This window comes from Rhineura floridana, chromosome 9 (assembly GCF_030035675.1).
Source record: "Rhineura floridana isolate rRhiFlo1 chromosome 9, rRhiFlo1.hap2, whole genome shotgun sequence".
In the NCBI taxonomy this organism is placed as follows: Eukaryota; Metazoa; Chordata; class Lepidosauria; order Squamata; family Rhineuridae; genus Rhineura; species Rhineura floridana.
In genome coordinates this window covers 113,592,989-113,615,167 of record NC_084488.1, presented here as the reverse complement: position 1 = coordinate 113,615,167, position 22,179 = coordinate 113,592,989, and the positions used below count along the sequence as shown (strand labels likewise).

The 22,179-nt window shown below is 41.1% G+C and overlaps 1 protein-coding gene across 2 annotated transcripts in view; it reads right to left on the bottom strand.

Moving 5' to 3' along the window:
* Positions 1-22,179, bottom strand: part of SCARB2 (scavenger receptor class B member 2) — a 59,861-nt gene that overhangs the window by 12,791 nt on the left and 24,891 nt on the right. For both annotated transcript variants that reach the window (XM_061583378.1, XM_061583379.1), the window contains exons 3-10: positions 16,538-16,685; positions 14,522-14,710; positions 12,518-12,609; positions 10,942-11,061; positions 6,190-6,368; positions 3,661-3,779; positions 2,025-2,098; positions 1,065-1,116 (exon numbers count right to left, since the gene is read on the bottom strand). In XM_061583378.1, coding sequence (XP_061439362.1) covers positions 1,065-1,116; positions 2,025-2,098; positions 3,661-3,779; positions 6,190-6,368; positions 10,942-11,061; positions 12,518-12,609; positions 14,522-14,710; positions 16,538-16,685 — 973 coding nt within the window. The remainder of the gene's footprint in view (positions 1-1,064; positions 1,117-2,024; positions 2,099-3,660; positions 3,780-6,189; positions 6,369-10,941; positions 11,062-12,517; positions 12,610-14,521; positions 14,711-16,537; positions 16,686-22,179) is intronic.

Here is a 22,179-nt window from a genome sequence, read left to right as displayed (position 1 = left end):
ATTCTGCATCTCAACAATGTTACAGATTTTTTTATTTTTTTGTGAACTGTTTAGAAGTCATCTTGGCATTATACACTATATAAATTAGTAAATAATAACAGTTTCTCCTATTTGCAAATGTGCCCCCAAAGGTTGGTGACCCCCTGCTATAAATAAGGAAGCCTAATGCAAATGAAAATGTTCCTGGTGTAAATTGATAACCTGAAGTTTTCCCACAATTTTCTGGCCATCAAGACCAGCCCGAGCATTTTTTGCTGTTGTAGGTGAACTTGCTTTGCAGCCATCTTCTCCTCCCACCAGTATCTAATTGGATGCTGAGCAATGTAACAATAACATCTTAGGAAGGTGCCCCTGGAATTTCAATGCCTCACACAGTTATTCTGCATCCCACCCACTGACCCTTGAAGTTCTGTACTAAGGCAACAAAAAATTCTGCACCAAGAGTAGCTGAATTCTGCGACCTGCATCCACTGTGCAAAAAGGTGAAGTTTTGTTTTGCATAGTTTATTCAGTTTTTCCAAATCATGAGAAAGAAGGCCAATGATCTATGCAGGAGTACTGAAGCCCTGCTCCCACCCCTACAACCTTAATTGTATTCAGCAGCTTCTCTAGCTACAGAGATTTCACCAGGGTATATCCACATATATTCTAGCACAAGGGATCCCAAACTGTAGTTGCTAGATCATCAGGGATCCATAAGCTTCATTCAGGTGGTTTGTGACATGTCTGCATTAAATATTCATATTGATCTTTGTATTTTATTGTTTCTTTCCCCTATCTTGTATTTCCCCTATCTTGTATTATAATTTGAATTCTGCAGAAATACAATATAGTATATATAATGCAACATAAGAAATAAAAGAAGCAATAAAAATAATAATAAAAATCACACACCATCTAGCACAATGCAATTACAATTGCTATAGACAGAAAAATAATTAAGGGGTCGACCAAGACAATCATCTCTTTAACGCTATATGGGACCTCCCTCCACCTACATTCCACCAGTCACGACACATTTTGCTAGCAGTAATTTAAACAGAAGAGGTTTTGCAAACTCTTACCTCGTTTATGTACATCACAGGGAAAAACATTGTTCTGATGTTGCCGGTTTGACTAAAAGGTGAAAACATAGTTAAAGGAATTGATTGTCTGGCAGTGATCTCATACAAGACATTGCCGCTTCACCACCACCATATTATGAGATCAACACAGAGCGTGGCTTTCCTCCCAAGTGGAATTGGTACCAAGAAATGTCTGCATGTGCCAGGAAGGGGAGAAGAGGGCCAGTGGAGAGACAGGCTTTTGGAAATGGTAGACCGCTAACATCTATATCAGAGATCTGCAGGATATCCTAAAAACAAGTATGATATATTTATTTTACTACTACAACTTCTCTATTGGTGTTGATCCAAGGAGAAGCCAGATGCTATCAGAGGGAGAATAAACAAGTGAGCAGTGCTGAATGAGGTTGTAAGAAGGTTCTCCCAATAGGTGCCAGTACTAGCTGTCAGAACTGCTAGCTGCAACTGTCACATGGAGGCTTTTCACCAAATGGAGCCTCAGTTAAAGGCTCCTGTGTCAACTGGACCACAATGTTTTGACTTTAGCCTCCAATCATTAACATGAGAATGAAAGAGACTCCAACAGAGGAAAACATGACTGATGGAAATAAAGTATATATTTACTTGTTATAGAAGATTTGGGGTAATTTAAAAACAAACAAACTTTGATGGTTCTTCACTAGAGTGCTGTTGTCATCTTCTTGATTTATGGAATTGTACCAAACGATATGAAAACTAATATCCTTAAAATTCAATTTTATTTATTTATTACATTTCTATCCTGACTTTCCTTCCAAGGGAACCCAGGGTGACAAGCATCAAAATGTTTAAAAAATACTACTTAAATAATTAAATATCCTGGAAACTAGTTTTCTTTTCTCACTTTTACCTAATCTGTTTAATATATGAATTCTTTTCATAATTTTTTTTTTAAAAGAAAAGCCCAATGAGAGTACTTACATAAAGTCTGGTAGTTTTCTAAGGTAAGCATTGATCTGCAGTCGCCGGGCTGCTCTGACCAGCACTCCTGTCAACTGCAAGATAAAAGAAATTTGACTCAATTTTTTTTTTAAAAAAATGCTTATTGACATGCATTCATTTTAAAAAAACAGGGTAACTCACACACTTTGGGGGGGGGCTTCTAATCCTAGAATAGGGCCCTGTCAAACTGCCATCATCAAACTGCCTAATATGGAACCCACGGGTGACATTCCAAAGAAGCAGGGCCCAGAGCTCAACCTAAGAGGCATAGGAATACAGGAGATTGCCTTATGCTGAGTCAAGACTGTCGGTCCATCTAGCTCAGGATTGTCTGACTGGAAGCAGCTTGCGAGGTTTCACATTCCCAGTTCTTCCTGGAGACTGAACCTGGGACCTTTTGTGCGCTAAGCATGTGCTCTGCCACTCAGCTACAGTCCTTATCACACATGCCATGTGGACTTGGGACCACAATACTTGATGGAACGCCTCTCCCGACATGAACCCACCCGTACACTACGCTCAACATCAAAAGTCCTCCTCCGGGTGCCTACTCCAAGGGAAGCTTGGTGGATGGCAACAAGGGAGAGAGCCTTCTCAGTGGTGGCCCCCAAATTATGGAATGATCTCCCTGACAAGGTGTGCCTGGTGCCAACACTGTTATCTTTTCGGCACCAGGTCGAGACTTTCCTCTTCTCCCAGGCATTTCAGCATGTGTTTTAAATTGTTTTTTTTAAATGTGTTTTTTAAATTTGTACATTTGTTTTTAATGTTTTTAATTGTTGTAAACCGTCCAGAGAGCTTTGGCTATGGGGCGGTATACAAATGCAATAATAACAACAACAACAGCAACAGCAACAACAAAGGCCACAGCAGAAGCAGCTCTGATCTTCCTCCTGCTTCTGGATGATTCACATGGGCGCGTTTATTGCTTGCTGAATCTGTTAATTCTATATACCACAGGTGGGCAACCTGCTGATCCTACATCACAGGAATGTAGAAAGCTGCCTTGTTCTGAGTCAGAGCATTGGTCCATCTAGCTCAGTATTGTCTACACTGACTAGCAGTAACTCTCCAGGGTTTCAGGGAGGAGGTTTTCCCAGCCTTATCTGGAGGTGCTGCAGACTGAACCTCAAACCTTGCTCTACCAGAGAGTCATAGCCCTTTCCCGTTAAGGGCCACACAGAGTCACAGTTTGCCCATCAGGAACACACTGAGGTTTTGTGTGCTCTGACTTCCCTATGTACACACAGATTCCCTCCTCCACCTTCATGTGCAATAACCACAGTTTGCAATAACCACAGTTGGCCGTAAAACATGGCAAACCATGGTTTCTTCTAACCAGCATTGGCCTCCATGTAGAATCAGAAATCACATTTTGATGTGGCCTTCCAACTCTGGTTGGGAGGCAAACTGTAGTTTAGTGTCAACTATAGTTTGCACAATTCAGATGTCAGAGCAAACTATGGCTACCACAAACCAGGAAGTGGAGAAGGGAATTGGCACTCACAAGGGAAGAAGAAAAGAGGGGAAAGGGAGCCTACAAGCTCACAGGCCTTCTTGACAGTCAAACCTCTAAGTAACTGAACCTCTATATAAAACAGAGGCATATACTTACTGGGTTTATGTCCAGAAACGTCTCATGTTCCTCCTTATTAGGATGCATGCCGTCAATGTCATTAATATACCTGTCATCTGACAGGTAGAAGTGCGGGGGTGATAAAAATATTGGTGCACCTGTAATACCAACAGCTCTTAAAAACTGATCAGGGAAGGACCCATGTCACCAACATAATTTAAAAATACCCCCTACACATACAACCACAGTTCAGTAGACCCAGTGCAATGTAGAAGAGTGTTGAACTTGGACCTGGGACACCAGGGTTCAAATCCACACTTGGCTATGAAGCTCACTGGGTGACCTTGGGCCAGTCTCTCTCTCAGCCTAACCTACCTCACAGGGTCACTGACAGGATAAAATTAAAGAAGTGGGGTTCAAAAAGATAAAAAGCAGCTTCTCTTATATGCCACCAAATGAGTTTGAGCCAGAGGCAAGATTTGAACCAGGGACATCCCAGCATATAGCTTTCTCACAAGGTACCGGTGCTATAACAGTATATGTGGGAAGAAGTGGGACCTGCAACAAAATGTTACCTTGCAGAGCACTCCTGTTCAGGGCTCCTTCTAGCCAGCCACACCCTTTTCCAGGATTCACCATTCCATTCCCCTTCTCTCCGCCCACCCATACTTTCCATTTCTTCTCAGTTCAAGTGTCAGGCTGCATTCGGACATGGGGTTTGTTGTGTTAGTTTAATGGATTAAAATGGGTGCACTTCTGTCTCGATTTCTAAAATTCCTTTCACACTGCTGTACTTGTCACGTTAAGAAACTGTGGCTTTTTCAGCCGATATACCAGCATTTCACACAACTGTCTTTCACACTGCTGCAATGAAGAGCACCTTGTTTTCCTCCCTCACCCCTTAAACACACGTGCACTGTAGTTCCCTCATGATTCACTACTTGAGTTAGTGTCTGGACACAGGGGTGTATGTAGGAAAAGGAGGAAGGGAATGCTGCTACCTGTACTTACACCAGAATACTGTTGCAATTTTCATCCGGCAAGAAAAACTGGTGCACACCTAAAGAGCAGGAATGCATTACATGCTAGGATGCCTGTCACATGAGCAGCTGCAGCAAGGCTATGCAAAGCTCCTATGATCTTTCGGGTCCCCGGGCTTGCAAATGGATTATTTCTGGTATTTTTTATCACAAAAAATAGTGCTAAACTTCCACCATATTCCACCACATTTCTGGAACTAGCTTTTACATCATGTGAAATATAATGGGCAAATTGAAAATGGAAATGGACTGCCTTCAAGTCGATCCCGACTTATGGCGACCCTATGAATAGGGTTCTCATGGTAAGTGGTACTCAGAAGGGGTTTACCATTGCCTCCCTCTGAGGCTAGTCCTCCCCAGCTGGCTAGGGCCTGCTCAGCTTGCCACAGCTGCACAAGCCAGCCCCTTCCTTGTCCGCCACTGCCAGCTGGGGGGCAACTGGGCTCCTTAGGACTATGCAGCTTGCCCACGGCTGCACGGGTGACAAGGCACGTAACCCATGAGCCACTCCCTGTGGGGGTGATCTTTAGCTGGCCCTTGACACCCAGGAGACACGAGCGGGGATTTGAACTCACAGTCTCTGGACTCCCAGCCAGGCTCTCCTCCCCACTGTGCTATACCAGCTGTTAATGGACAAATTACCAGGTAAGAAATCGTCAGAATAACAAAGTGCAGTGTGAAAGCAGCCTCGGTCAGCATTCTGTGCCCACTGAGCATGCTCAGTCCTCATGCTGCTGTTTTGGGGTTTCTACTACCATAGGGCTTTCATTATCCCCTAAAGGTCTTTCTGTACTTCTGAAAAATCTGGGATCCCTCCAAGCCTGCTGATTATCTCCTCTGATGCATAGATGGGACCATTTTGGTTCCATAAGGATCCAGACTCACAGTTTGCTATTAGTATTTTGTAAACCGCTTTGATATTTTTAATGAATACCGATATATAAATGTTTTTATAAAGAAATAATAATTATTATTAATTTGATTTCTTACCTGCCCCTCGCCATAAGGTTCCAGGGCAGGAAAGAGCCATTTGAAATTCAGTATTAAAAACAGTTTTAAACAAATTACTGTTATGGGAATAGGCGGGTTCTCAAAAACATTGATCTTAGGTGTCACAGGCTAGGGTGAAGAGGTGATTATCTAGGATGCTCTTCAGGAGTTCTGATAGGAAGGTTATAGACACTCAGGGCTGGTCCAAGACATTTTGCTGCCTGAGGCAAAGGACAAGATCATGCCACCCACTCAGCCACACACTTCCATGTACAGAACTGACTAGGCTGGCAGTCAGTTTAATCTTACTTCATTACAGGCAATAGGGCAACATCCTCCCATTTACCTGAGCCAGCAGGCCAGTTTAGAGGGTTTGTGGCACACACATCGCTGACCTCCAACATAGGGGCATTGTGCACCACTTTAGGTTAAAAACCTGTAAAATGACACAGAAGGTTTTCTGCCTGTCATGACAGCAGGACGTGGCAGACCTGGCACCGTCTGTTCCTGCCCGTGTGTCACACTGTGGCTCCCTTACCTTCTTTGCAGGCTCTGACATTCAGGATCCCTGCCCCAAAGCAATTTCCTGCTGGCACACAAAATCCGGCATTCTCTGGATTAACAGAGGCGTTGGCAAAGAGCCCCTCAGGAGGCACAAACCGGTAGGCTGGGATCCCCTCTACAGTCACGTACTTCTCAAAGTTCAGGTACAAAGACCTGGAAAGGACAGGAAGAATATGACGCCTGCCATCATGGGCTTTAATTAAACACAAAGCCACACTGTGCGCTCTTTAAGATTGCTGGTGTGTGAAGGGAGAGCCAATTCTCATTGGAAGCCACTGGGGGGAAAAACATGAACCCACCAAGGTGAAAATGGCTGTCCTATGTGGTGAGTCAACAAGGCTACAGCTTAGAGCCAGTGTATGGAAGCATTGGCCATCCAGGTGTTGCTGAACTACAACTCCCAGAATCCCCGGGCATTGGCCATCTGCTAGGGCTGACAGAAGTTGTAGTTCAGTAACATCTGGAGGGCCAAAATTTCCCCATTCCTTGCTTAGAGCACCCCTTGGGCACTAAAGGATGTCTGGACTCCAGTGTGGCTCTGCCCATCTTGGATGGCCATTGGTTCAACTCACTAGGAAAGCCTATAAAAGCTTCCTGTGCAAGCTAAAAGTCAAGAAGGGCATTGTTAGGTGAATGACAAAGGCAGCGGGTGGGTTCCACGGGTAGGAGGATTTTCAAATATTCTAAAACTGAAAGGGTGGCAGAGACAAGAATGTTTGCTCAGCATTTTGACAGGGCATTCTGCTCTTCAGAGTGCTTTGGGAAGATCTGCTCTGGCTGTTGTGAGGTTTGTGGGGTGGACAAAATGTCTGATCATGTTAGATGGGATTATCTGCAATATGTGGAAGACAGAGAGTCTCTCCTTTGTAGGCTCAGCGATTTGGGTCTTACAAACTTGTCTGTGGAGGCTGCCCTGCAGGACAAGAATCTGTGGGGCTCCATTTTAGAGCTCAGATGGAGGTTTGTGAAAGATATGAGGCTTTATGAAAGGCTGGGAGTGAAACATGATAATATAGTTGCCGCTAGGTGGTGGTGATAAGGCCTTCCTGTGGCCTTGCTATGCCATTAAACCAAAGAAGAAGAAGAGGGCCATATCTACACCAGACATTTATTCCACTTTAAACAGTCACGGCTTTCCCCAAAGAATCCTGGGAAGTGTAGTTTCTGAAGGGCACTGAGAATTGTTACTCCTCTCACAGGGCTCCAGTTCCCAGAATCCTCTGGGAAGAAGAGCTGACTATTAAACCACTCTGGCCACTGGAGCTCTGTCAGGGGAATAGGAGTCTCCTAACAACACTCAGTACCTTCACAAACTACACTTCCCAGGATTTGTTGGGGGAAGCCATGACTGTTTAAAATGGAATAATAGTGGAATAAATGCTTGGTGTGGATGTAGACAAGATGTTGCCAGGGCAACACATTCACTGGCTTTGGCTTCTGACTTATTCTCTGACTACCAAGCTTGACTTCTGGATACCAGCCCCTGGCTTGTGACTTCTGGTTCCCAACTCCTACTGCTATGCTCCCCCAACCCCCTCACACACACATGGGCCAAGACAGTAGAGTGTTTAAGAGTGTTGGGTCACGACTTTCTACTCTACTAAGTTGTGACTTTATTGTTCTTGTGTTAGTGTATTATTGTTGAAAAATTAATAAAAAAATTGGTGGTGGGGGAAGTGTTGGGTCAGGGCTAGGGAGACCTGGGTTCAAGTCCCCCATTCAGCCATGAAGCTCAACACATGACCTTGGGCCAGTTGCTATCTCTCAGTGTTGGTCTTGTTTAAGAAATAAATCTGCTTCCAGAATTTTGGGATTATTTTTCTCCGGGTTTTTTTTTTTTAATGCTGACCACTTTTTGTAATCTGTCTCTCAGCCTCACCTACCTCACAGGTTTGTTGTGAGGATAAAATGGGAGGGGCTTGGGGGGGAAACCCTGTGCATCCCCCCCCCAAGCTCCTCAGAGGAAGGGGACACATAAATACTATAAATACATAATTGCACCCCACTACCATGCACCAGTGAGGCTCTTGTTAGTGGAAGCTGGATCACACATTGGTGGGGGTGGGAGGCAGCTTTTGGCACTCACTGCAACATTTTTCCCAGTGGCATCACTTTATTTCTCCCCAACCACCCAGCACAAATAAAGAGCAATCTTTTGTTTATCTGGGAAGAGAAAAAGTAAAAGGACATATATTGGGGATACCAATGTGGTGGTGGATAAACATGCCTGTGGGCTGCCCAGTCTCTGAGGAGAAGGTCCAGGCTTTTGCTCCCTCTCTGCTGGGCCCTGATTGCAACCCATTGTCATGGGTTCCCGAGAGCCCCAAGGGAGCTAATGAGAACTGTGCCTATCCATAGTTCTATTCCTCAATACAATGCTTGTGTGTGACACCTGACTTTTATATACCTACTCATATCATACCCATGACAATGTGCAAGAAAATCACAGCTGGGATAAGTCTTTCAGGACCGTATCTTTTCATGGGCTTCAATACTACACTAAGAACCGTTGCCTATAATCAAGTACAGTTCGGGAATTGTGAGCAAGTGGTTCAGTAGGTCTTTCTAGACATCCTATCTTTGCTAAACATGCTAGTCACTCTTATTTTGCATCATCTCACTGCACCTCCACATTGCAATATCATTGCACAGATTTATACACATCAAGCACTAGTCTCTTTGGCTTAATTTGAAGTGCATTGGAGATAACCGGACCATGCAAAAGCGAACTGAAATGCATTGTGTGATTCTTTAACAATCACAGAAGATGATGCTACTATATTATAAAACTTTTGCTGCCCTGGCTAACCCAATGATAATTTTGCAACGGCAACTCCTCAAGCTGCAAAAAATAGGAAGAGAGGATGGCACGAGCAGATGCACTATAGTTAAATCAGCTCTACTCACAAAATAACTTTTAATAAAGGTGTTTAGGTAAAATAAAAAGAGGCTCTTGAAGCAGCTGAACATAGGATTTTTGTGAAGCCAATTGTTCATATCAAGATTTTTTTTTGACTGTCACAGCTATGCTTAAGAAAGATGCACATTCTTAATGGCCCCATTATTGTTTAATATTTATATAAATTCTGTTGTTTGCCAGATGCATTCTATTGTTTCACACTCCCCCAAATTAGCAGAAATCTCCAGACCTATTCTGCTATATGCTGACGATATTCTGCTAATTTCACGAACATTGGTAGGCTTGAGGCGACTGCTGGCGGGTGTAGTCACCTTTTGCTCTGCAGAATCGCTAATAATAAACTATGACAAAACTAAAATAATGATCTTTACCAACAAAAGAGTTAAACACGTTTGGAGAATCAATGGTCATACCATAGATCAGGTCAAAGTAGTCAAATATCTAGGTTTGATCTTTCAATCAAGCGGTTCATGGGCTTTACACATGAAGTCGGTTATTTTAAATGCAAAAAGAACTACGAAAGCATTATTATCATTTTATTATAATAAAGGTGGACAGCTCCCTATTCCAGCTATTAATATATTTAAAGCTAAAATAATTCCCCAATTACTATACGGTTCACAAGTAGCAACTTATACAAACTTTGCTCAACTGGAAGCTGTTCAAAATATGCTCCTTAGATCAATTTTTGCAGCTCCCACTTGTGTCCCCAGTTTCATCTTACGTATGGAAGCGGGATTATCTTCTTTAGAAGCACGAATCTGGTGCCTGAGAATTAGCACTTGGCTTAAGATAATATTCAGTCCTATTGGCCTGGCACCTTATATTTTGCAGGATAGATTTCATTCTTCATGGGAAATGATGCTTACTAATAAAATAACATCCTTGGAGTTTTCAATCCCTGCAATTTTAACCATGGGCCTTTCAAAAGCGAAAGAGCAAATTTTACAACGTGTTAAAGATGTGGATCTTCAACAACACCTTGTTCTTATTAACAAACATTTATTCAATCCTAATCCCCAATTCCCAATGCCGTATCTTTTTAATTTATCTATACCGAAGCATAGGAAGGCATTTATGTGGGCAAGGCTAAACTACCTACCAAACGCTATTTTGATGGGAAGATATAACGAAATTCCTTATAGTGATAGGTTGTGCCCTTGTAATGCTGGGAAGGTTGAATCTTTAAACCATGTCTTTTTCCATTGCTCCTTGTACCATGAAATCAGAAACCTTTTGATCAAGCCACTAATTATTTCCTTGCCAGGAAGAAATGAGGCTTTTTATACTAAATATCTTCTTGCTGGACAATCTGCTCATATCACTGAGTCAGTAGCCAAATTTTGTGCCATAAGTATTTCCATTAGGAAAAATCTATACCCGTCCACTCAATAGCATTGAATACAGATCGGTCCCTTTCTTATAAATCGAGAAACGTCATATATTACATATGAACTATTTTTATAAGTAATTGGCTACTGAACTTTCTAACTAATTTCATCTTATTACCTTTGTATAATAATTTTAAACTCATATTTTAATTGTTTTAATTGTTTAATTGTTTTAATACTTTGTGTGTTTGTATGTATTTATACTGGTCTTTGACCGTAATAAACACTACTACTACTACTGCACATTCCACAACTATGTGAATATGTGATATTGCAAGTTCAGGCAAACAACAAGCGAAGTGAACCAGTGGGGTCCAATGGGATGTACTGGGCAGTCCAAACCCACTACTCACTGGAGCACATTGCTAAAATTATGCTTTCTAGAATTCAAGGGAGCCCTTTCCACTTTTCTTACCTACAGAAGTCTGATGAAAAGACATAGATGGTTTCATCCTTGTCTATCAATGGGTGAAAAGTACTCCCATCAGTTCCATTTATCATATTACATGTTGGTGACGTCCACCATTCTAGTGAGCTGAAGACAGGTGATACAGGAGAAAGATTAAAAGCTTTTGAATACATAGAAAAATCACTGTTTTGCAACAGCCTGATATGAAACGGATTAGGGCTAATATTCCCAAGAAACCTCGCCATTATCGTTGGATCCAGATGAAACCTTGTTTCTGTTTGCTCCTATCCCTCCCACATCCATAATTTCCTTGTCTTTTTTATTTATTTATCCATAAAACAAAAGAAAAACATACATAGAGACTGAACCAGACTACAGTCAGACTAAAAAATAAAAAACCAACAGAGGAGCCACAGTACAGTCTGTCAATTAAAATCACAAGCGTCACAAATAAAACAGCATCTCATAATGTGCCATTTAAGAGCATAATAATCCAGACTCATATGCAGAGAAGAAGAGCCGAACAAAAGGCCCTAAGGAGAACCGGATCATTTTAGTAACTACTGAAACTTGTTAGTGCAGATCATATGCAGAAGAAATATAATCAATGAAGGGCCACCATATGGTGACTTAAGAGTAGAATTTCCTTGTCTTTACCCTTAAAGATCTCCACCCCTCCTTATCTTTTCACTCTTATACCCCAACATTTCTCTCTCTCTCTCCCTCTCTCCCTCCCTCCCTGCCTGCCTGCCTGCCTCTGAACTTTGCTCCTTCAGCCCCATCTTTATTGTATTTACATATCGCACCTTCTTCCAAAGGAGCCCAGGGTGACAAACATGCCAATACTAAAACGATACAATTAAAACTTCCAAAAAATAGTTAAAAAACCCTTCTAAAACAAATAAAAACTCCTCCTAAAAGCAGTCACCTACTGTCAAACTAATAATTTCAGGGTTGCCAGGGACAGGGCTTTCAGCCATCAAATGCCTTGAAAAAGAGAACTGTTTTTAAATTTATCCTAGAAGTTAACAGTGAAGGAGACTGACTTAGGCCTATTAGGTTCTATTAAATGACTCTGTTCTCCCTTCCTTCCCTACATGTGTGTAACTCCTTTCTAGAACATTGACTCTCTTCCTTCAAATCTTCTCTTTAAAACCTATCACTTAAAAAAAAAAAACCTCTCCCACTAAACCTGTGATAGTACAGCAATCCTCAACCTAATGCCCTCCAGCTGTTCTTGGACTCCAACTCCCATCAGCCCCAGCCAGCATGGTCAAAGGTCATGGATGATGGGAGTTGGAGCCCAATAACAAAGCCCCAGCACCCAGCACTTCATGCGTGCATGAGTTCGTTCCATGTTATCTCCATTTTCCTTTCTCTTTCCTTGGTTGAATCTTAAGACTGCAAGTTCTTTGTGGGAAGAAACCAGTCTTTTCTTTAGCACATGACACAGTGTTCTATCAAACTATAATAATGATCCAAGAGCTCTGCACATTTTTGAGATGGAAGGGATTTTCAAAATTTGAAACGTATTATGAAGCACAGGCAAATGAGAAAAAGGGGGGTTACGAAATAACATTACTGGTTCCCTCTCCATTCGATAATCCTTGTGAAGTCAAGGTAGTTCTCTTTTCCACTTAGAACAATGTACTCGCCATCATCAGTCCCATTCATCTAGAAATAAAAACATAAGAGCTTTCACTTTCACTTTCTTGGCTGCTTTGTGATTGGCGGGATGAGGTGGCAGGCAAGAATCACCTGATCCCTCACCCTATTATAGTGGTGGGGACTTGAAACCTTTCAAGCCCAGTGGGTCAGACTGTTATCATCCCCTGCTTCTTGCTGGCCAAGTGTGACAGGCCAGCCACCTGTCAATTATCTGATGTCACAATGATGTCAGGTGAGCCTTTCTGACCCCTTTCAAAGTGCTACTGAAGACCTTGCTCTTTAAACAAGCCTTTTAAGTAGAGACCTTATCCCAGTCTGCATCTGTAATGCTTTTTAATATGTTTTTAAAGATGGTTTTTTAAAATGTATTTAAATATGTTTTGTTTTGTTATATTTTTAAAAATATTTTATTTTAGTCTTTTGTTTTTAAGATGTTTTAGAGTGCTTTTAGTGTTTTTGTTTGCTGCCCTGGGCTCCTTCTGGGAGAAAGGGCGAGATATAAATTTAATAAAATAAATAAATGTTGTGTAGCACTTTGGAAGGGGCTTTGCAGGCACCAGTTTGTATACTGGGATTGTGATCTTGGCTATTGCTCCAAAGCAAAATCCAAGGTGGGCTGACAGGTTTGATAAAAAAGGAGGGTGGTGGTCAATTGTCAATATGAAAAAGAAAAAAAGGGCGGTTCAAAACCCAAGATGACCAATGAAGTTGTAAAATGATTTATTTTGTCTTCTTAAAATGCCCAGCGCGTTTCGGCTTTGTTTTATCAGCCTTCGTCAGGGGATTCTTTTCTATCTATCTTTTCTATCTCGAAGAGAACGCTAAAAACGGCTAGAGAAAGAAGTAGATAGAAAAGAATCCCCTGACGAAGGCTGATAAAACAAAGCCGAAACGCGCTGGGCATTTTAAGAAGACAAAATAAATCATTTTACAACTTCATTGGTCATCTTGGGTTTTGAACCCCCCTTTTTTTCTTTTTCACATTCGGGCTGACAGGTTGCACAGGTTTATTCTATTTGGCTGGCATGAGGTGGAAGAAAACATTTGCAACGGCTTCAAAAAACAAACAGGCAAGACCTTGCTCCATCCCTTGCAAGTAACTGATCTATAGAAAGCATGATTAAATTACACCAATTTAAGTTATACATATTCCAGGCCACAATCACACCAGACATTTATTCCACTATTATTCCACTTTAAACAGTCATGGCTTCCCTCAAAGAATTCTGGGAAGTGTAGTTTGTGAAGAGTACTGAAAGCTGTTAGGAGACTCATGTTCCACTCACAGAGCTACAGTTCTCAAGAGTTTTCTGGGAAGAGGAAATTGACTGTTAAACTACCCTGGCAAACTGTAGCTCTGTGAGGAGAATTGGGGTCTCCTAACCAGAGCTTGGAAAAGTTACTTTTTTGAACTACAACTCCCATCAGCCCCAGCCAGCATGGCCACTGGATTGGGCTGATTGGAGTTGTAGTTCAAAGAAAATAATTTTTCCAAGCTCTGCTCCTAATAACTCTCAGCACCCTTCACAAACTACACTTCCCATGATTCTTTGGGGGAAGACATGACTGTTTAAAAAGCGGAATAAATGTCTGGTGTGAATGTGGCCCCAAACTCCGTTCAGAAGGAATTTGACTTACACCATCCTTTTCGATGCCCAAGTTCCACCAGGATGCTAGGTCATGCGACTAAGCTCAAAGGGGTTTGGAACAGGTGGAAGTCTCTCCTTGCCCTGTCCTGCCCCCCTCCCTTGTAATACCCCCTTTTTTGTGCCCTATGCCACCATATCTCTGGCTCAGCTTAGGTGAGGGACTTACGCCGGTTTAACCCAAACTTAGCTGCAAAAGCCAAAAGTTCACCAAACCCCAACTCTCTCATCCCAGGAGATCTTGGGTTTGGATTGTGTTGCAAGAACCGTACCTGTTTAAAATAACCGAAGACTGGATTGACACTGGGACGCAACTTGTGTAAGGCGTTGAGAAATCTGTCTGTGTAACCCCACAACAGTTCATGAACAGAGCGTGTCATGAACATATTTTCTTCATATAGTATGAGGAAAAACTCTGCAGGGATATGCATAGGAGTTGCTGTAGCCATGTCCATTGCAACCTGATACAAAAGGGGGGAAATATACGAACATATGAAGGTACTTTATACTGAATTAGACTATTAAGTCCACTTTGCCCAGTACTGTTCATATTGATTGGTAGTGGTTCTCCAAGATACTCAGGAAACTGCATTATGCCAAGTCTGACCACTGGCCCATCTCGCTCAGAACTGTCAACACTGACTGACAGTGGCTCACCAGGTTTTCAGACAGGGCTCTCTCCCAAGCCCAACTGGAGATGCTACAAATTTTATTAAAATTTTAATTGCTTCTTTTATCTCTTTTATTGTGTTATTATAGTGTATTTATAGGTAATAAAAAAGCAATAAAAATGCAATTAAAAATCATAGAGCATCTGGCACTGCGCATTACAATTGCTACAACAGGCAAAAAATAACAATTAAAATAACCAAGACCCTCAGCTATTTTGAAGTGGTCCATGGGGCAGGGGGGTGTTTGGGAACCACTGATCTAGATTATTTCTTTTATAATATTGCATGTTTGCTAAATAGATGGTTTCTGTCTTATTTGAATTTATCGATATGTTTTGTAAACTGCTTTCTTCCCACCCTCCACCCCCAATGTTTTGTATTTTAAAAAGAAGTAGATGTCTGTTGTAAACTTATTTTGGCCACTGCTCATTGTAGAAAGACTGCATATAAACTCAATCAATCAATGTGCAGTTTGGCCTTTAAAATGCCACCTGTCTGTAACACCTTGGACGGCCTTCAAACTCTGCAGTTCAGTAAGAGCAACGTTAACATTTATTCTAAACAAGTCTGCAAACAACAAATAGTTGACAACTTCTATGTTGCCGTCATCTGATTTTTGACAAGCATACACAGCTTGTTTTAGGGGAGGCTTCCTCTCCAATCGGAAGCAATTTGTCTAAGCTAGAGGGTAGCTAAATTAGGCATCACAGAAAAACAAAAAAGGAAGATCAGACAAACTGAATGGGCTAATAAGCGCAGGGACTTTTCTGCAATTAAAAAACCTCACAGGCCAAATGTGCATGGCTAAGTGGCTCCAGAAAAAGAGTAAGTTCTTGGAAACTTATTTTTGAGTTTTACAGATAACAACAACGTGAGCCAGACAGAACAAGTTTAAAAGTCATGTATTTGCTACGAAAGTCTAATTCACTTTGCTGTTAAAAGACAGACAGGACTGCTATTTCACAATCTTGGGGACATGGAGGATGAACTTCATTTGCATGTTATTATATTTGTTCTGTGATACTTTGTTTGGAATACAACAAAATACAATTGTCTTACATGTTAAAAGAGATAACTCATTTTGTACCATCAATGTATATAGTGCTCAGTGAATTTGAAACTATGGGAATCAAGTGAGCAGCCACAGAATCCACTGCAGAGCACATGCTTTACTGCACCTGTGGCTAACCTGTGGCCCTTCGAGATGTTGTTGGATTCCAACTCCCATTAGCCCCCAGAAGCCTGGCCAATGGTCAGTGATTATGGCAGACGTAGTCCAACAACATCTGAAGGGCTACAGGTTCCCCACCCTTGCTTTACAGCAGGTATAACCTTTGTCCCTTCAGATGTTGCTGAACTACAACTCTCATCATCCTTGACCATTGGCCATTCCTGCTAAGGCTGATGGGAGTTGTAGTTCAGCAGCATCCGGAGGGACAAAAGTGTAAGCTCCAGGTTTATGTTATTATTTATTTATTATTTGATTTATATCCCGCCCTTCCTCCCAGCAGGAGCCCAACCTCTGTCAGTTTCAACCTCTGGCATCTCTAGATAAAACAGCATGCGACTGTCAAAAAAAACCATGCAAGCGACCAAGAAAAAAACAAACAAACTCACCACTGCTGGCATGTTTACAGTCCTGATCAAATCAACTTCTGGGTCTCCCACCGACATCTCTGGCTCAAAAAAATAAGACTTTTGATTCAAAGATGACACTTTTGTGCCATTGTCTAAAATGTGGACATTCACTCGGGGTCTGTGTTCCCTGCAAAGAGAGAGAGACAAATGTAGCTTTTAAAACAGCTTCCAAACCCTTACACAGATGATATAAAACCTAGCTCTTTAGGAAAGGATTTACCAGATAACCCAAAACAATCCTTAAGACCGGGACCATCAAAAGGCAGAATCTGGCCTACAGAAGACTGTCAGATTGAGCCAACATCCCAGGCAGTGTGAACCCAAATTAGAAATTTCCAGCCAGGTTATTGCCAATTGACTATGCAGAAACATAGGAAGCTGCCCTTATACCAAGTCAGACCACTGGTCTATCTAACTCTGTATTGCCCACACTATTAGTTTAACAATCAATCCCTCTTCCCAGGGAACTCTGGAAATTGTACCTGTGAGGGCGAGCAGGGATTCCCTAACAACTCTCGGCACCCTTCACAAATTACACTTCCCAGGATTCTTTGGAGACAGCCATGACTGTTTAAAGTGGTATGATACGGCTTTAAATGCACAGTGCAGATGAGGCCTGAGACAAGCATAGGAAACCTTAAGGGCAAGCATGCATTTTCCCAGTGTCATTTAGTGGACAGCTGGTTTTTCAGAAACTCTCTCTTCAGAATTATGTTACAGTGTCCATAGTGCAGATAGGGTCTCAGAAGCCACTCCATAATAGCTGGAGTAGAAATCAACTTCCAGTATTGGGACTATGCTACTTTTCCCCTACAACTATGAGTTTCCTTTGGAGATGATGCAAATCAACTATGCCGTCTTTTAAAAAATGGCAATATGGTAAGATGCTCAGCTTAATCTACAAACCTGTTAACCTTAACCATCAGCTTCTGGGTCTGGTTTTGGTGTACAAAGCCCTATACAGCTTGGAACCAGGATATCTGATAGATCGTCCCCTTATATAATCAGTCAATCACTACGCTCTGCAGGTGAGGGCCTCCTACAGATACCATCTTATCAGGAGGTCTGTTCTGCACAACACAGGAAGTAGACCATTAGTGTAGTTGCACCAACCCTTTGGAATTCCCTCCCCTTAAATATTAAACAGGTGCCATCTCTGTTATCTTTTCAGCACCTACTGAAGACCTTCCACTTTCAACAAGCTTTTTAAGTAGAGACCTTATCCCAGTCTGTGTCTATGTTGGAATTGCTTTTTAAGGTTTTTTAAAACTGTTTTTAAAAAAGATGTTTTGTTTTAATATATTTTAAAGTTTATTCTTATGATGTTTTAGTGTCTTCAGTGTTTTCATTTGCCACCCTGGGCTCCCATTGGGAGGAAGGGCGGGAATATAATTTTATTATTATTATTATTATTATTATTATTATTATTATTATTATTATTATTACAGTAACTAGACTGCAATACATTTCAGCAAACAAATAACTCCACCAGACCTGAGGATATCCAGCATGATCTTACTGGCTTTGCTAACATGTATAAAAATATTTATTTTTAACAATATAAATATTTGTTCTTAACCATTCTGTTCAATTCTGCAGGTGTAATCTACTAATGAAAAGTCACAAGTGGAAAATATACTGAATTGATGGTTCTAAAGATTTCAACTTTCGTTTTTAAAAAATAGAAGAAGCAAGTTTCTAGTCCTTAAGGCTTCAAAGTGTATGGACAATGCCTGATAAAATGTGATGTGAAAGAGAGGAGAAAGCTAAATATGCTTTCCAGAGGAGAGTGGGATTTAGTACTGCATCTTTCAACCTTTCCATTACTAGGAAAGGCAGAAGAAATTATACAAAATTTGCAAAAAATATATGGAAATGCACCTGATGTACATAATTTTGCCACCCTGGGCTCCTTTTGGGAGGAAGGGTGAGATATAAATCAAATAATAAATAAAATTAAATTAAATTTACACATCTGCTGAACTGAGCTTTCCTTGACATAGATTTTATTTGTTTGTTTACAATGGTGCATATGCACATCCCTGACCATAACCACAAAAAAGGGCTGATCAGCTTGCAAAACAAAGGAATCTTTCGTTTCCAACATCCTTCTCTCATCATTCCAGATGCAATGGAATCTCTCTCTGTGGTGACAGGTCAGAACAAGACACAACAAGAGGAGAGACAGGCAAGAATTTGTGCATGTTTTGAAACATGCAGCTCCAGAATTGCTACATTTAAAGGCAAGAAAGCCAAATCTATAAAAGAGCAGTCTTGCCACTCCTTTAGAAGCTCAGTTAGGAAATCAACAGAAGACTTTTGCAACTGCAGTGGGCTGTCACATTTAAATGCTTGACTCATGCATTCTTTGCAAGATCACATTTAGTATTCTGCATCCTAAGAAAAAGCTGCATATCTTGTTGAACGTAGGAAGCTGCTTTATACGAAGTCAAACCTTTGGTCCATCTAGCCCAGTGGTTCTCAAACTTTTTAGGTTCACGGCACACTGTAAAACATATAAAAATTTTCTGGCGCACTTCGTGTACAAAATTAAAAATATATTTATATATTTTAAACTATGAATAAAAATAAACTTAGAAAACTATTACTTACCCTACACAAATGGGTTTCTTCTCATTTTTAAATTATACTTTCATAATATTTGAGGCACACCTAGCCACCTCTTAGGGCGCACCAGTGTGCCTGGGCACACCGTTTGAGAATCACTGATCTAGCCTATATTGTCTGCTCTGTGGTTCTCCAGGTTTTAAGGTTAGGAGAGAAGGGTCTTCCCCAGCCATGAAACCCCAGAGCCATTTTTTAAACTGGAGATGATAAGAGACTGAACCTAAGGTAAGAGTGGGGAACATTTTTCAGTCCAAGGGCCAGATTCCAAATTGGCCCACCCTCCATTTTGGCTGGGCCACTCACCCATCAATTACCTGATGTCATATGATGTCAGGAGGTTCAAATTTCAAGTGGGGAATAGGCACAGACTTATCTCAGATCTTAGTGCTGCAGTCCCACAATGCTAAGGTCAGATAAACTTCTTGCGCTTTGATAGTAAAAGGTCAGCAGCAGAACCTTCTTGGATCTTAGCGCAGTGACCTCATAGCACTAAGACTGGAAAAAAGCCTCAGCCTACTGTCTTCTAAAGAGCAGAGGCTTATCTTCAATCTTAGCGCTGTGGTGTTTAAATTAGACATAACAGATGTCTGTGCCTGATGTCATATGATGTCAGGTGACTGACTGGTGGACATGGTTTGCCCAAAATGGCCTTGCAGGCCAAATTCAGAGGTTCCTCATCCTCCAGCTTTCAGACTGGAGATTCCTCATGTCCAACACGCATCAGGATCTGTGGTTCAAAGAAGGAGCCCTGCAAGTTAGGCACTAATCTCCTGCTTTTGGTACCACCAGGATACTTATCCTGTGCCTGCAACTAACACAAGAATTCATGGACACTTAACAAGTCTCAATGTTGGAAGATTCAGGACAGACAAAAGAGAGTACTTCTTCATGGAATGCATAGTTAAATTATGGAATTTGCTCCCACATAAGGTTGCCAGGTCAGAAGCACCCACACCCTGAGATTTCAGGGGCGGGGCAATAGTGATGTCACTCCCCCAGGCACTTTCCTACCTCCCCCCCACACCATCTTCTTCCGTAGGCACCCTGCATCTTTGTCGAAATACTTTTGGCTGCACTTTGTCTTTGTATCTCATCTTGCATAAGCATTGATTTATTACAGCTGCAGAATTTTATGGCTTTTATATTCTTTGTACTCAAGTCTTTTCTTTGGAAACCACTATGACCAATAACATGGAAATGTTTAATTATACTAATGAACAGATCATTAATTTGTTGGATGCCCCTTCATTTTTTACAACCTCTAACAGAAACCTATCTTCTGATAAAGGAGATTGGGAAAAGTATAAATTTCTAAAAGAGAAATGTATGAAAATAGATACACAATGCAGGGGCATTGGAAGACTACTGTAGGAACCAAATAATCCCTCGAGGTTTGAGAATGATGAAAGATCCTGGAATGTTCTCACATAACGAAAAATGTAAAGACAGGTAGTATGCAATACTTAATACATGTTCATTAGATTTAATGATTCTCCTAATAGAAACATCTAAGGAAGAAACTGGCAAGATAGACAGAGAACCAAAAAACCTGAAGGATAATATCAAAAAAGAAACTGGAGAGAAGGCATTTCAAGAAAAAATGGGACAATTAGATAAAGATTTGGAAAAAAATATCAGGAATTAAAAGAAGTTAAATTTTGCAAATTTCAAAGGGATTTAAAAGATGATAAAGATAAGAAGGTATACAGTTGGAGGAAACAAAACGATCTACAAGCAAAAAAAATCAGTGTCCTTCAGTAGTGTCCAGCTTCAAGGTCTCCCCGTCTGAGGAGGAGGAGTCCCCACGCAGCACTGCACTGCCACCCCCACCGGCACCCCCACACCAAGAGGAGCCCTGCGCCTCTGCCGTCCCTCTGGGCCGCTGGGAAGAACTAGGGTGGCAGCTGATGGAGACTGGTGGAGGCTAAGTTGAAGCTGCTTTAATTCTTTTTCTACTTTTGCAGTACTGACTGGATGTGTAATGTGGCCCTCTATTATATGTTATATATGTTATATTTATAGTGTGGTATTGTATTGTTGTCATATTTGCTATTTTTATTATGGTTGTATTATTTTGTTTGAAAATGTTTTGCAATTGTTTACTCTTGTTATAAGTTATTTCCATTATTGTGTTTTTTTCTTGAAAGTCGCTTTGAGTTCTACTGTTGAAAAAAGCAACTAACAAATGCCAGTAATAAATAATAATAGTGATACTGAGAGAGGTTGGGATAAGTCAGGTGACAGTACAACTTGGAACTCAGTTGAAAGTCTCCCTTCTGAATCATCCACAGTACAATCAGATAGGCCCTTTTTAATGGCCAATCAAGGAAGAGCACATGGAAAGAGAAACAGATGTCGGGAAGGCAGAGAGACATCCAGAAAGAAAAAAAATATTGAAATCCCATTGGTAGTTAATTTATCCAAAAGTAACCTTAGCCCTGTGGAAATGCAGATATTAAGTAAGGGCTTGTCCTTTGTACCCACACCAAGGCATGATGCTTTTAATTCCATGATAGGGCTTCAGCAGCTGTTCAGGAAGATAAAACTAGCAGAATTCTTTAAGCCACAGATTTAGGATTATATGATGGTCAGCATGTATTTAAACCAAGATCCATTTTTTACCCCATCTCAAAAAATTGCAGAATTCAGACTTTTGAAGAATTGGTTACTCAAGAGGTAGGAAAGAGAAAAAGATGGGGTAAAAGTCTGGAATACTTTATCAAGACAAGAGACAAGAGTCCTTGAAAATTTGAAAAAACAGCAGGATATAATCTTTAAACCAGGAGACAAGGGAGGTCCCCTGGTGGTTGTCTGAGATACTAAGGACTATCTAACAGAAGCTTATAGACAGTTTGGACAAAGGGCTCATTATGTTCCATGCAATGAGGATCCATCATTGGTGGTAAGAAAAGATGTAGTGAAAATTGTGGATGAGGGCTTGCTGGAAGGTTACACTGACAAAAAAACTGATGACTTTTTATTAGAAGCAGAAG